Source organism: Zootoca vivipara, chromosome 15, assembly GCF_965207765.1.
Source record: "Zootoca vivipara chromosome 15, rZooViv2.hap1.1, whole genome shotgun sequence".
In the NCBI taxonomy this organism is placed as follows: domain Eukaryota; kingdom Metazoa; phylum Chordata; class Lepidosauria; order Squamata; family Lacertidae; genus Zootoca; species Zootoca vivipara.
Genome location: NC_142598.1, coordinates 35,148,974 through 35,165,173, shown reverse-complemented (window position 1 = coordinate 35,165,173; position 16,200 = coordinate 35,148,974). Strand labels below are relative to the sequence as shown.

The 16,200-nt window shown below is 43.8% G+C and overlaps 1 protein-coding gene across 2 annotated transcripts in view; it reads left to right on the top strand.

Moving 5' to 3' along the window:
• Window positions 1-15,565, top strand: part of SLC1A1 (solute carrier family 1 member 1) — a 42,405-nt gene extending 26,840 nt beyond the window's left edge. The window contains exons 7-13 of one of the 2 annotated variants that reach the window (XR_015947146.1): window positions 491-675; window positions 2,213-2,320; window positions 4,020-4,142; window positions 4,390-4,584; window positions 8,065-8,199; window positions 12,559-12,864; window positions 12,898-13,038. Coding sequence is in view for 1 of the 2 variants with exons in the window: in XM_035141042.3 (XP_034996933.1) it covers window positions 491-675; window positions 2,213-2,320; window positions 4,020-4,142; window positions 4,390-4,584; window positions 8,065-8,199; window positions 12,559-12,808 (996 nt within the window). In the remaining variant the exon portion in view is untranslated. Of the gene's footprint in view, window positions 1-490; window positions 676-2,212; window positions 2,321-4,019; window positions 4,143-4,389; window positions 4,585-8,064; window positions 8,200-12,558 lie in introns of both variants that reach the window. The other variant, XM_035141042.3, reaches the window with a different exon arrangement.
• Window positions 15,566-16,200: the final 635 nt, after the last annotated feature.

The following is a 16,200-nucleotide window of genomic DNA, read 5'->3' as shown; positions in this document are numbered from 1 at the left end:
TATTATCCTAATGCATATGGGAATATTAATAGCTCACTACATTTTGTCTCGACTCATTCCAAATACAGTCGTCCCTTTGAAGTCGAATGAAATCCGTTCCGGAAGTCCATTCGACTTCCAAAATGTTCAAAAAACAAAACATGGTTTCTGATTGGCTGCAGGAAGCTCCTGCAGCCAATCAAAAGCCCCGTCAGACGTTTGGCTTCCAAAAATAGTTTGTAAACCGGAACAGTCACTTCTGGGGTTGCGATGTTCCAGAGCAAAAACGTTCAAGAACTAGGCTGTTGGACTTCCAAGGTATTACTGTATTGTCATATTTATCCAACCAAAGTCTACGTCTGTAAGGGGTCTGTTCATAAGTTGCGAGTGTCATCATATTGTCAATCCATTTATTATAGGGAATCGTATCTTTATTCTCCCAGTTCATCAATATCAGCCTCTTGGCATTGTAGCCAATTGGTAACCTTTCTCCTTCACTCTCAATCTGCAGAATATAACCAAGGAATACAAAATAGTGGGTTCGTATTCCAATGGTATTAACGTTCTTGGCCTGATAGTCTTTTGCCTTGTCTTCGGAATTGTTATTGGGAAAATGGGAGAAAAGGGGAAAGTGCTGATGGACTTCTTCAATGCACTGAATGAGGCCACAATGTATATAGTTCAGATAATAATGTGGTAAGTAGAAAAATGATACCTTGTCCATAAGTTTTGTTACTGAATTCAGGATGGCAACAAAAAAAGTAATTTACATAAAACTTCTTTTGGAAAGTCGACGTGATTAACGGGTTTATACCTTGAGTTTTTAAAATGTTACACATTTGGCTGTGAAAGCTCTTCTTCCCTCCCCACCTCTTTTGCTTTTCCTCTTCCCACTCCGACCGAAAGAGGCTAATTATTCAGCTATCAAAGTTACTGTATAGCAGGCGGTTAGGGTTGGGGAACGGCATTTTTGATATTCGTGCAACTGAAAGCTTGTTGCCAAAACTATGACACAGCATGGTTTCTGCTCCTAACTTTCAAAAATACATCTCTTCAGAGCTCGTGACCTCTTAACTACCAATGATGGTTTTTGGGTGGGCTATAATATTAAATAGGGACCCAGGTGGCGCTGTGGGTTAAATCACAGAGTCTAGGGCTTGCTGATCAGAAGGTCGGCGGCTCGAATCCCTGCAACGGGGTGAGCTCCTGTTGCTCAGTCCCAGCTCCTGCCAACCTAGCAGTTCGAAAGCACATCAAAGTGCAAGTAGATAAATAGGGACTGCTCCGGCGGGAAGGTAAACGGCGTTTCCGTGCGCTGCTCTGGTTCGCCAGAAGCAGCTTTGTCATGCTGGCCACATGACCCAGAAGCTGTCTGCGGACAAACGCCGGCTCCCTCGGCCTATAGAGCGAGATGAGTGCCGCAACCCCAGAGTCGGACACGACTGGACCTGATGGTCAGGGGCCCCTTTACCTTTACCTTTATAATATTAAATAGATCCTTTACTTATTGCTTACCTGATTTCAATGTTTACCACTTCTTTCCACTTATACCGTAACAATGACACATGTGAAACCCGTAACTGTTTCTTCTGTTATTTTTGTTCTATATTCTATTGCAGTTTACAAAATTAAAAATTATAATTTTTCAAAAAAGTAATGGAGTACAGTTGAGAAAATGCAGTCCCTTAGGAGTGCACCTAGAAGCAATCCAGAATTAAATTTCTGAAAGAAAGAAAGAAAGAAAGAAAGAAAGAAAGAAAGAAAGAAAGAAAGAAAGAAAGATCTCTTCTATATAGGGGCTTTTCTTTTGTTTTGCAAAGGAATTCCAGCTACACAATGCAGTACTCCCTTTCTTAGCTGTCCAATGTTGATTGACTCGTGGATAATTTAGCTGAGATTCCTGAAATGCAGGGGTTGGGCTAGATGACCCTTGGGTCCCTTCCAACTCTGTGATTCTATGACTTCGTGTTTTGCATAATAGTTCAAATTATGAACGTGTTCATAAAATGTATTAGTCATGCTAATGTCTTTCTTTTCTTTTTTTACAACACCGAAAAATGGTTCTTAAATACAACTTGAGAAGCAAATAATTTCAGCCACTTGCTTTCCCTTCATTGTTACATGCATGGGAAAAAGTTGAACAATTTTGTTTTATTTAGCATGTTTTTATAGTGAGCTCTATGAAATAATAGTGATCATGGGATACTTTTTTATTATGTTTTGCGCATTCCAGGTATATGCCGTTGGGTATTATATTTTTGATTGCTGGAAAGATAATAGAAGTTGAAGACTGGGAGATTTTTCGCAAATTGGGTCTTTACATGGCTACTGTTCTGAGTGGGTATGTTATTCCTTGAACCATAATAAAAATGTACTGATTTACTTTTCATTTTTAATTTATATATGATAGATCGGTTTCTTCTACAACTGGGTATGAAATAACATTCGTTTTATAGAAGTTATAATTTCACTGTGCTTCAGAACGACACTGAATTAGAAGTGTTCATTTTGCATAACATAAATCCCCACATATTTTGCATAAACTAAACCACTCAATATTCCATTATTACATCCATCAAAACTTACTTACACTGTTGAATTTATCTTAATGCTGCCAGCGTTTTCAAGTGTGCACAACCTCCCAGTATGTTGCACCTTGGTGCATATGAGTAGATCATACATCAAACATATAATAATATCAAACAGAATATACAAGTATGTCACATCAATTATTGTGGGGGCAATTGTCCAAGTCAAAACTACAATAGCTTGGCTAGTTTGTGATGCTTCTGGTAAGTTTTGGAATCTGTTGACAGCACTTCCCTAATACTTTATTGTCAGGTAATATCTGAAAGGTAAAAAAGGGGGGGTACCAGGAGGAAGTATGCATGCATGTTAGGAAGCAGCACCTTAGAATCAGGGCCATAATGGGTGCTGTTTTGCATGCACCTCTGGGTGTGTGGGGAAGAGGAGAGGCACGTGTTGCCCGAATGTCCAGAGATCTATTGCCAGTCAGTGTGGACAGAAAAGCTCGATGCGCCACGATGAAGGACGATAACTCAGTGGGAGAGTATGCTTGGCATGTAGGTTTAGTCCCCAGACTGCTGGTATCGGGTACCAAGGTCCCGACCACCACCCCACCACCCTGCAGTTGAATAAAGACGCTAGACACCAGTATTTTAGGTTAATGGGCTAAAAAAAGGCCACAACTTTATTGGTTACAGATTGTGAGCGGTATTGGCTTAGGCATTGGACCTAACCGACTATATCTGACTCCTGCCCATCTGCAGGGAAGAGTTAACCACCAGTAGGGGGAGTCCTGCTGAGGCACATCAACTAGGAGCTCCCCTGGGGCCACCGATAGGGGTCGTGCCTTAGGCCATAGCCTTCCTAGGCTTTGGATAGGGCCACGCCCCCAGGAATCCTTTAACAGAATATCCTTCAATGTGTGGGGGAGATGATGGCGCTACCTCCCCTCCTCTCTTCTCCAGCAATATTCCAATGCCTAACCGCCAAACCTTACCAAGTTGTGATGATTTGCTATGAGGTAGGCAAAAACCAAGTGGCTGGTGCCAATTTGCCAAGTGGAAAGGCCCCTCAACGGTGACCAACCGAAGTCCATAGCAAAGTCAAAAGAGATGAAAACCTACAGGGTGGGAGAGTGGGAAAACTGGAGCAGCTGGAAGCGTGAAAAGGAGAAAACTCCCCATCGCGTCCTGCTGAAATCAAGCAGGCCACACCCCCAGACCAATTGGATTGGTCACCTGGGCAGTGACGCGGCCAGGAATCCCCCCAATCATGTGGGGCTGACCACACCTCCCCCCACGCATGTGGAGGGGAGGGGTCGTGAGAGCCCGCAACCCCACCTCCTCCTTAAGGCGGAAGTGGCTTTCATATTAATTTGAACAGTTTTAAAAACAGAACCAGATTTCAAAAATTGAGCTGTGATTTCTGCATTGCGGTGGGTTGGACTAGGTGGGATTCTTCCAACTTTACAGTTCTATGATTCTGTGATTTCCCCTCCCCTTTTTTCCCCCCAGGCTTGCAGTTCATAGTGTTGTAATTCTGCCGCTTATGTACATAATAATAGTCCGGAAAAATCCATATAAATTTGCCATGGGGATGGCTCAAGCACTTTTGACAGCGCTCATGATTTCCTCAAGGTAAGGATAATTTGGGGGGGGGGAATCTTCTCTTCATATTGAATCATCTTGGAATTAATAGAAATGAATATAGAAATGATTAGAGCTGCCCCCTGTTTTGCCGCATTAAGGTCTACATCTTTATTTCCAGTAGCCTCAGAGCACCATAAGTTGTTCTCATGCCAGATTATTAGCCATGCACATTGACATTCTACTACTATGCTTCTTAAAGTCTTTTCTTTATCCCCCCCCCCCGTGTGTGATGCAGTTCAGCCACTTTACCTGTCACGTTTCGCTGTGCAGAAGAAAACAACCATGTTGACAAGAGAATTACCCGATTTGTTTTACCGGTAGGCGCTACAATCAACATGGATGGTACCGCCCTTTATGAAGCAGTGGCTGCTATTTTTATTTCACAACTTAATGACTTGGAACTAGATATTGGCCAAATAGTGACTGTTAGGTAAGAATTGCACTCTTGCATGCTTTCCAGTTCTTCTTTTCCAAGCAATGTAACTGCTGACTTTGTTATCCAGAATGCTTAACGCACACAAAGGTGGGCCAACCGCAACATGATCTGACGTCTCGCTGAAAACGTGTAGAGAACAGTGAGATTGGTCATCCCAGTGAAGGGCTAAATCAGCTGTGGAACTGAACAAAGACTGGATTTTCTGACATACCCACAGATCTTGGCATTTGACCAGTGCCTTAGGGGTGAACTGAGCAGCCTAATTCTGACTCGCTTCAGCTGTGTATTTACAGATGAGCATACCTATTACACCTGATATTGTTACACAGCAAGGGGCGCGGTTGGCACTGTGGTCTAAACCGCTGAGCCTCTTGGGCTTGCCAATCAGAAGGTCGGCACAAATCAGCACGGCAGGGTGAGCTCCCGCTGCCCTGCCCCGGTTCCTGCCAACCTTGCAGTTTGAAAGCACGCCAGTGCAAATAGATAAATAGGTACCACTGTGGCAGGGAGGTAAACGGCATTTCCATGCGCTTTGGTTTCCGTCATGGTGTCCCATTGCGCCAGTAGCAGTTTAGTCATGCTGGCCACGTGACTCGGAAAGCTGTCTGTGGACAAACGCCGGCTCCCTTGGCCTGAAAGCGAGATGAGCACCGCACCCCATAGTTGCCTTTGACTGGACGTAACTGTCCATGGGCCCTTTACCTTTTACCTATTGTTACACACCACTCCTGTCTCCAGGCAGTGCAAGATTCCAGGGGTACCAAGTGTGCTTCCCAGGCTCTGTGTTTCCTTTTGGACAGTGGAGACTATGGCACCTTTATGATATATGGTTTATTTACACGTAAATACAACCTGGGTCCAAATGAAGAAAGTTCAGAGCATTTTCATCCCAAGAGGGTCTGTTGCTTCTCCAATAAGCAGAAGAGGCTTGAGTCTCGGAACAGAGAAATCAGCCAAGCTCTCTGCCTGTCCCAGCCAGCCCACATGGTTCTCCAAACGATTTTCCTTGCTTACATCATCCAAACACAAACCTTACACCCCTTAAACCCTTTTTGCCTCTGGCCACTAACACACAGCTGGAGGAGGGGTTCCCACCCCTCTTCCTCTGAATTATTACTTTGTTATTGAGGTGTCTTGTCAGTATGCTTTTCACTATGTTTTTATCATTGACGTTTTGTAATGTGTTTTTAGTGTTGTACACCGCCCTGGGATCTTTTGGCAAGGGGCAGTATCATGGGCGTACCCAGGATCAAAACTAGGGGGGGGCAAGGGGAGGGGCCAAGGCACGGAAGGGGAGGGGCCACAAAGTGGGCGGGAACAGCGAACAAAGTGGGCGGGAACAGATGCTTTTAAAATGTTCTTAAAATAGAACATTTGATGAGCGTATCTGCTGGTGGCTTAAGGTTTGCGGATTGCAATAGATGTGTGTGGTAGAGAAGGACATATGTTAATGCAAGACGAGTAAAGACAGAGCACAGCATATATATACTGTATATAGCAACTCCGTTGGGAAAACGGTCTCTGCTAGGATTATATGGGCTGCGGGAGGTTGTGTGGCGGCCAGCCTGATCACAAACGGGTTACCTCTTACTACGTAACAAGACACGTATCGAAGTATTGTCGCACCGCAGCATCCCTTGGAACAAACCTGCCCCTTTATCCCTAATTGATGTCTCACAAAAAGATAGCCGCGGTTCTGCCGACGGCGTCTTAATTATTTTGCTTTGGGTCTGACAACCGCGTTGCAAAAAGCGGGGATGTCTACCGGGAGGAAAGGAAATACGGGGCTTTGGGGGAAGGAGGCAGGAAAAGGTCTGCGTAGAGATAATGGAGGGGGCGGTGGAAATCCCGCCAGTCTCGCTGGAGAACCTGCGCATCCCTGCAGTGCATCTGTTGAGTCAGCCCCGCCGCGTTCATCGAGGCCGATTCCGAATCCGTGCGCGCTGTGCACACAACCGTCGCCTTGCAAACCCTGAGCCCGCTTGAAATGAAGGCACTGCAGGCAGGCACAGGCAATGATCGAGCAGCTTTCGAGAGGGGGGCGGGTGCCCAGTACCGTATTTGTGGGGGGTGGGGAGAAGGAAGTGGGTGGGATGGGAGAAGCCCTCTCACCGCGTTGCTGCAAAGGAGGCGCGGGCTCTGAGAGCGGAACTCAAATCCGCAGCGCCTTGTTGCAGGGAGGAAGCCTTTTGGCAGCGCTCCTGACGCTGTAGGCTGTGCGAGGAGGAGCGTGGGTTCCCCGCTCCCTGGTTCCCCGCCGCGCTTGGCCTTGCCTGAGGGCGCGCCGGGGAGCTGGAGGGAGGGTGCGGCGCGGCGCGGCGGGAATGGCGAACTCGCGCTCCGCCGGGCTGTGCTCCGCCTCTGCCCACCAGCCCTGCTTCTAGAGTAGGGCAGCTGCCCTAACTTGCCGCATGGTGGGTACGCCCTTGGGCAGTATAAAGGTAAAGGTAAAGGGACCCCTGACCATTAGGTCCAGTTGTGACCGACTCTCTGGGGTTGCGGCGCTCATTTCGCGTTATTGGCCGAGGAAGCCGGCATACAGCTTCCAGGTCATGTGGCCGGCATGACTAAGCCGCTTCTGGCAAACCAGAGCAGCGCACGGAAATGTCATTTACCTTCCCGCTGTAGCGGTACCTATTTATCTACTGTACTTGCACTTTGACGTGCTTTCGAACTGCTAGGTTGGCAGGAGCAGGGACCAAGCAACGGGAGCTCACCCCGTCACAGGGATTCAAATCGCCGACCTTCTGATCAGCAAGCCCTAGGCTCAGTGGTTTAACCCATAGCGCCACCCGCGTCCCTAAGGGGCAGTATATAAATTGAATAAATAATAATAGTCTTTGCTCTCCCAGTGACTTTCTGGGTAGGTAAATGACTCGGTCCTTACTAGCTTTCTTCCACTTGATTTTTCCTCTTCCAGGTGGTTTCCTAAATGGGGAAAGCTGAGTCCAGCTATTTAAAGTCTGATTTTCAGTTTAGCCCTCCAAGCATGGATTAATTCTAACTTTTAGACCCAAGAATTTAGAGGGGATTTAGAGCATCCCCCCCCCAAAAAAAACCATAGCTATATAAAATGCACTGTTTTAAAAATCATTTAATCTTAATATACCAAACAGCAGACCTTATTGTGAATGTTGTCCCACCTCCTCCAAGACAGCTAAAATATCTTCCCTCTTGACACCACCACTACTAAAACTTAAAATGGCTGCAGTGTTCTATGATGGAAGAAAAGACTCAGATCAATTAAAAAAACAACCTCAGCTGGTATATCCCTTAGAAATCCCTTTAGATTAGTTCTTTACAATCACCCAGCAGTTGGAATTCCCATAAAGTCAATGTTTTTTAGGATGGTAGGGAATATTTTTTTTCAAACAACAACTCTGGTTTAAAAACTTCAAGAAGTGTTTCCATAACTGCATAAGACTGAATGAAGCAGAAACATATCTGATGCCCTTTTCTTGGTTTGGGATGTAGTGTCACGGCAACAGCAGCCAGCATCGGAGCTGCAGGTGTGCCCCAGGCTGGACTAGTTACCATGGTGATTGTCCTGAGTGCCGTTGGACTGCCTGCTGAAGACGTTACCCTCATAATAGCAGTGGACTGGCTTCTGTAAGTATCCATAATAAAACATAGGGTAACCTGCCAGCGTAGTATTAAAAGGTTGCCTGTGCTAGACCATTAACTTGAGAGCAGATCTGCTGTACATCTTATTATTTGTATCAAAACGTGTGGCATACAGATTGCAGCCCTGCTCGGGGGGGGGGGGAGATTACTCATCCGTCCGCCCAGTGTGTGGTTTAGAGGGTTCAAAGTTGAACAAATTTGAAAACATAAAGGGTGAGGAACCTGTGGTGGATCCACAACGTCCACCATCCCTGATCTTGGGCTGTGTCAGTGATGGACAAACTTGGTCCTCCAGCTGTTTTCGGACTACAATTCTCTTCATCCCTGACCACTGGTCCTGTTAGCAAAAGATGATGGGAGTTGTAGTCCAAAAACAGCTGGAGGGCCAAGTTTGGCCATCAAAGGGCTATATTGAGAGGGGCTGATGATGGGAATCAGAATAAAAAAATTCCTTCAGTAGCACCTTAAAGACCAAGGTATTTTTTTATTTTGCTTCGACTCAGACCAACACGGCTACCTACCTGTAACTAGAATGATGGGAATCAGAGTTCAGCAGTCTCTGGAGGGTTTCAGTTTGCCCATTCCTGGTCTAGGTATATCACTAATAAATGTAGGAAAAAATTCCTTCAGTAGCACCTTAAAGACCAACTAAGTTTTTATTTGGGTACTGAAGGAATTTTGCTACTGAAGGAATTTTTTTCTATTTTGCTTCGACTCAGACCAACACGGCTACCTACCTGTAACTAGAACTAATAAATGTGAAATTGAACACATACTTGACACTAAGAAGAAAATTCAGCCACTCTCATGGTTTTTGTATCATATATATGCTGCTAATGATTGAAAACCCACTGCTCCAATCCTGTCCACAAGTGATAGCTTGAACGTCTTGGCGAATACAGTAGTTTACCATTGCAGTCTCCAGGGCCGTCTTAAGCGCCCCTGGCACCGTGGAGCGTCGGATCCCTCCGGTGCCCCCCCCGTTCCCCAGCACGGTGGGCGGGCGGGCGCAGCGCGGCTTCCACAGGCACTGCTGTGCGGCGGGCGGGCAGGCATAGCACTGTTGCGTGGGCGCAGCTGCGTGGTGGACCGGTCAGCGGGCGGGCGCAGCTCCCGGCGCCCTCCTGGCGGGCCGGCGCCGTGGTGCCCTGCGCCACCCAGCCTGGCCGTAGGGCTGGCCCTGGCAGTCTCTGTTTGAAGTTCTTTTATTCAAGTTTGGGTACAGTAAGTAACAGAGCATTCCAGGAGGCTAAAGAGTTTCCCCAGTGGGGTATATATATAAAATAAATATATATAAAATCTGTTTCTGACATCACATATGCATTCATTTAGTATTTGGCATGGAGAATGGCCTGTTTTGTTCTATGTAGAATGCAATAGGGCGTTGCTGGAAGGCGTTAGCATATATCACATTGAAAGATGAGAAGACGAATAACCCCCTGATGTTGTGGATGGGTCATACAAAGTTAACTAGGTTCTTCAATAGGTTTGCTGGAGTAGACATGGGCACAGAGTTGGCATCTGGGTCTGTTGCAGCATGGGGTCCATATATGTCATACATCCATACATTTAACACATCTGTACAAGTGGACTGTAGTGGCCCCTGAAACCTTTGTTGGTCCTTAAGGTGTGGACAACAGACTAGCATGTTAACACCTCTACAAACTATCCTAAAATCAGAACAGCATCTACCCACAGGCATTCTCCACCCAAATCAATGCAGTGGTACATCGGTTTAAGAACAGCCCTGTTTACGAGCTATTCAGTTTACGAACTCTGCAAAACTGGAAGTAGTGTCCCGGTTTGCGAACTTTACCTCGGTCTAAGAATGGAATCCGAACGGTGGAAGGGCACCGGCGGCAGGAGGCCTCATTAGGGAAAGCGTGCCTCAGTTTAAGAACGGTTTCGGTTTAAGAATGGACTTCCGGAACGGATTAAGTTTGTAAACCAAGGTACCACTGTATTATTTTCTTAGTTTGATGGTTTGCTACTGAATTCCTATAGCATTCATTTATATGTCACGTTAAAATCTTGACTGAGCCAACTACAGCTCATTTCTGATCATTATGAAAATACAAAGTTCAGGAACATCAGGAATTTATTTGGACTATTTGATTTGTGAGAGCTTTAAAGTGTGAACTAGAAAATGAGATAGCAAATGGATCAGTTTTGGGTAAAATACATATTTTCAAGTATTACTTTATAGTTGAATCATATTCCCATTTTGTTTCAATGTGATCAGTTTGTTCTGAATGATTGGTCTTTTTGTTGGCACAAGTTTGGATATTTCAGTCAAGTTTTCCTTGACACTCAGTTAACAATACTGTATTAACAAGAACCCAGATAATCATTTGGTTTCAAAGCCCCAAGGCAGCCAATTGTATACCTTTTCTTTGCATAGACGCTTACTATGTACTAGTAAATAAATTCATTGCCGTGACAATTGCCTTCTGGCATACACTTGCAATCTTATCTGTTGCATTTATTTTTAGAACACTGAATTCTTTTTGCAGGAAGCACATTGCACTGGACTGTGTCACTGGCCACTTAGCACTTCTGCAGATTGATTGCCCCAGGGTGCCATGTTGATTATCAGTCTTTCACTTATTACCTCAGATGTATCATCTTGTCCTTCCAGGAAGATTATATGCAAGGTTGTGTGTTGCAAGAGGGAATTTTGCTCCTAACTCCCAAACATAGCTGCCAAGTCTCCCGCTGAAAAATGCGGGATCAGCAACGGCGTGGCACCGGAAGTCGCTTCTACGCATGTCCGGAGATGCGTAGAAGCAACTTCCGGTGCCGCTCCGCCCATGCCTGGGCACCGAAAATCGGACAGAGCGGCAGTGCCTAATATGATTTTGGACCAAAAAAGCACATTTTTTTTTAAAAAAGGAACTCCCAATAGTGTTCCAGGCCTGAATCCTTGGAGAAGGAAATCAACACTAACAGTGCATTTTTGCCTACTCAGAGATTGGTTTTACAGAGTTCAATGAGCTGTTTAACTAGTTGTAGAATGTGGTGTTTGTAAGTAAGTAAAGTGTGCACTGCCGTTCCAATGTAACCCCTGCCTCAAGTGCCTCAGGGCAATTTTGTCTGTTGTCTTCAGAACCAGGCTAGGCTGAAGAAGCAGTCAGAGCATAGACTTGATTCTAAGCCATAGCCAAGCCCACTGGCCCCCTGCTTCTGTCTTAAGTGTGTTTCTGTCCAAGTGTGCTATACAATCAGTTACATAGCGTGGGTTGCTAGCGCCCAGAGCTGCATGGAGTGGATGGGAGGGAGGGAAACAGCAGAGTATGCATGCACATTCAACTGTGTAATGGTGCCATGTCACCCAGGATATTGCAGCCACATGGGTGAAAAAGGAAGAGTCATTCCCTTGTCTGAAGAGGTCACTTCCTGGTTCACATGGAGAACCCGTTTTCAGTGGAGCCCAGTGACAGAAGCTCACAGCTGTATGGAAGCAGCACTGGGTGTTGAAATTTTGTACCCCCTAGCAATTTTGCACCCCTACCCCTGTGCCCACCCCCCGCTACGCCACTGCACACAATCCCCCACTGCCTCTGCCATGTATGTGATTTTTCATGCAGGTTGGCAACAACAGCATGATCTAGTTGATAGAAGGTGTATGAAATCAAGACCTTGAGCTGAACTCATTAAGCAATGCCAGTCTGCAGTCCCCAAAAAGGCTAGTGTAGTTACAGAATTTGCTTAGAGCAGAGATCAGATTTGGGCAAATAGAACTGGGCAAATTTCAACATTAGGACTTTCAGCTGTGCAACGAAACTTGCCCTCCTTCTCCTTTCCCTATGCATTCCCTGAACATAGAGGGGTTTTCCCAAACCCTTCAGAGCAGATTTTGGGATGTGTGGGATGTGTGCTAACAGAGGAAGTTGGGAAGTTTCATTGCACAAACAGAAATCCTTGTGCTAGCAGAACAAGTGCCCTCTTAATTTGATTTAAAGGGGGGGGGCACGGGAACTCAGTTTCAGAATCCAGTTTGCATCTTTATATGAAAGCATAAATAGAAGCAAAAATTTCAAATTTCTGGGATCCACTTGAAAACTCAGTTCACTCTGAACCTAAAGTTCATGTTGAATTTTTGAAACGCAAATGTTAACATTCCTTCTACAGAGCTTAAAATTCATATTTTTAAAAAATAAAAAACCTGAGCTTTCGACTGTGATCTTTCCCACATTTTGTTTGAGTTCTGGTTCTGTGCCATTAATTACAAAATCAGCCTTGCGAACTGAAACATTTTGCAGAAGCAGTATAATTTCTGCCTTTGTAAAAATAGGTTGGACCCAGTCAACTTGCCCGGACTGACCCAAAATGTTTATTCCATAGGGATAGATTCAGAACAATGGTGAATGTCCTCGGCGATGCCTTTGGTGCCGGAATTGTGGAGAAGCTCTCGCAAAAGGAACTGGAGCTTATGGACGTTGGTACTGAAGTCAACATAGCGAACCCTTTTGCCCTGGAAAAAGCAACGAAGGATGACCGTGAGGAAACAGAGGCCAAGAAATCTTATGTGAATGGAGCTTTTGCTATTGATAAATCAGACACCATATCATTCACCCAGACATCGCAGTTCTGAATGAAATGGACTGACAAGGGAGCCACACTGGATTAAAGGACATGGGGAGGCCCTATGTTGAACCATATTCTGGGCCCCTCTCACTTCAGACCCCACATGCTTTTTTTTTTACTTCTTTGCCTATATTCATACAGGCAAACAGGAAGACACACATCCTCTCTCATACAAAACTCCCCTTCTCAGATCTGCCACAACACAGAGAGCACAGTCGTTCTGCTCCTTTTCTTGCGCAGGCTATAAGGAGATTTAAAATTTGCCCATTTGTCATTTCGCAATGGGGTGGCCAACATGTTGTGTGTTGATTTCTTCAGGAGCCTCAGTGATAGGTATATTCTCAGCATAGATATGTTCCCTGACAAATACAGAATGTCAGGGAACCCTACGTAGCTGAGGCCCTACACTGAAACAGGCCACGGTCTTACCTGTGTCGGCACTCTGAAGAACATCATCGTGCATGAAATTATTTAGCAAACCGAAAGGCTTTGAAACAGAGGCTCCAGCTTTTCCTCAGCTCTTTGTTTTTGAAACATCTGATCATTGTGGGCAGATTTATCCCAGTTGTACAAATATGTATTATTATTATTTTAAGTTCCATCTCTTGAGAATTCTAGGTATCTGCTTGCAACGATCATGCTTATAAGTTGGGATAATAATAAACCAAAGGAAATGGTTTATATCTGAGGCATAGTGCCGTGTTCCCATTCCTCTACTCTGCACATGAAAATCTTCCCCTCCACCCCCAAAAAGGAAGACTCTTCTTTTGAAAATAACTTTAAAAGGAATTCTTATTTGAAATTCCATCTCTGACATTTCTCTGCAAATCAGCTCTGTGCCAAATGTTCATTCTGGTAGCTAATTAACTGTTAGAGAAAGGAGATGAGACTGCTCCTTCAGTATATGTGAACTTTTAAAAAGTATGTGTATATTTTTTTAAAATAAACTATATAGTATGGAAATTGGAAATTACTACAAAAGAGCTTTCATCTTCAGTTGTATTTTTTTTACACCATAATTTATAGCAAGAACATATCTGGACTTCAAATGCTAAGCCAATCATAACAGCTTTGCTGTAAATTGAAACTCTCGTAATTTAGCTTTCTTCATTTATTAGTCCTCTTTTGGAAGTGGCAAGAAGTAACTTCAGAGCTATCAGCCAGAGAAAACAGATAAAAAATAAACCACATAGCTACTCATGACATAGCCTGCCGACATTTTATGCTTTCAATAATTATTATACCCACTGTATAATTGCTAGTGGTTAGCTGAGTGTCAGCTTCCTTACTTTCATTTTGTAATTTAATCTGAAGGTTTGCGGTGGCCAATATGATAGGCCTCATGACAATAAAAACCCAAACTTTAAAGCAGCCCTCGAATAGTGAAGAACAAATATTTGCATTTTACAAGTGTTCATAGCATAATCGGCTACATGGGCGTGGCTTTTTTAATCAAACCATTCCATAATGTTAAACATTTTATCTAATACTTATACCAGGTATTTCAATGGTGCACTTTTTCCTGCAATGAAAATTATTGCAAAGTATAAACTATTTCAAGTGCACATCACTTGTTGGCCACCTGACTTGTAACACAGATTAAATTTAAGAGAGAATACCTTTTCTTTTCTTTTCTTTCTTTCTTTTTGTAAATAAGCTTGTGTTAAACCGAAAAAATATGCACTTAATTGCTATCAAGAAAAATATAAACAATTCTGTAGCATTAGACAAACTCAGTCTTACACTTTTGTATTCGGTAAATAAGCCAGGATATGTGCCAAAGACAACTGAAATAAACAAACAAACAAAAAATCACATATAGCATTACGTTTTGATAAATCGCACCTTAACTGAGAGGCATAATACTGTATGTATTTAAATATTATACTGTAAGCTAAAAATGCAGTGTGCATACAAAGTGAAAGTGTTGATATGTTTATACAAAATGAAGGCGTGTACAGTGTAAATTAGTTCTTTATCTTGTGCACAGTTATTTTTTTAAAAGATATTTGTACAGCTTTGCTACTGCTAGAGACAAAAAAACATCCATGCTTTTCTTTGCAGCTTTCTTTTTGTAACTCATCCTTTCATCACTGTACATGTTGCCTTTCTTTCATCTGAATAAACAGGCATCCTGCCTTCAAACTATCCCTGCTCCACATCTGTATGCAGACATCTCCCTGGGAACTAACACATCACATGGGTTTCTGCTCATCTGTTCCAGCTGTTAAACTAGAATGGAAGAAAAACAGTGCCTGTGGTGTTTCTGAAGCTGGTTTTGCCAGAGTAGCCCCAATAAATATTACAAGGCTATTCCAGAGTGAGTTGTGGCTGGGACCCGCGTTTCCTTGCGACCAGCTAACGTGATTTAGTATTAAGTCACCTATATTATAGCAGGTGCTTATAAAGCAAAAGAAGCAGTGATTTATCCGTCCTCAGGCTCACGACCGAGACCTAACGATAACAGCTTTGGAAATGGAAGCTCAGGACTAGTATCCAAAAATATGCTTTGGCTGTAGCAAACCCAAGCAATCTGACAATAAACAATAGCGTTAGTCACATAATATGCATATTTAAATCAGGTTGACTGTTTTGATTGTACTGTACTTACGTTTCTGTGAACTGCTTTTTTGGGGGGGGGGTTTCCTTTGGGGATCAAAGGATGAGATGGAAATTAAATAATACTGCTATATCTGTTATTCTTCTAGATTTCTCTTAGTTATGCCCATGTGGAATAAATCGTGTACAGCATCATGAACTATGATCACCGTGTACTTTCGTTCTTCCTACTTGTCGAGGTACCACAAAAGCACACCTAACCGGTTACACATAAGTACAATGGGGCTTTTCTAAAAGAGGTACTCAGCAAGATCCATGTGCGCAACAGAGCTATTTGCAGTATTTTCCTCAACAGCAGTTCCCTGTGTGTGTAACGGACGTGGCTTATCTTGTGAAGCAGAAAAGTTCAAGTTGTGTATAAAGCTGATGCACAAAAGCAAGTTCATGTACGAGTGTGACATGACTTGCTGGAGGAGCAGGACCACTAACTCCCTAGCATCACTGGAAAAACTATTTCAGTGCGTTGATTATGAATGAGTTGGCCAGGAATCAATACATGGCACCGTATCATGAGTCTTGAGAGGAATGTGTGCTAAATATTTTCAGTTTCTATCAAGCAGTCGTATGGTATTAACCGTTCATGTAGGACGGTTGAGAGCAGCCAGCAATTTCTCCACAGGTGGAAGATCACAGTTTTGGTTTAGTTACCCCCTTTATAACCAAAATGTGTCAAGAGTACATTGAAAATATAAAAAAAAGCTTTGTGTACACATGGCCTGATTTATTCCCAACATAAGCCAATTTAATTTAAACTGTGTTTGGCACAAACTACTAGGGCAG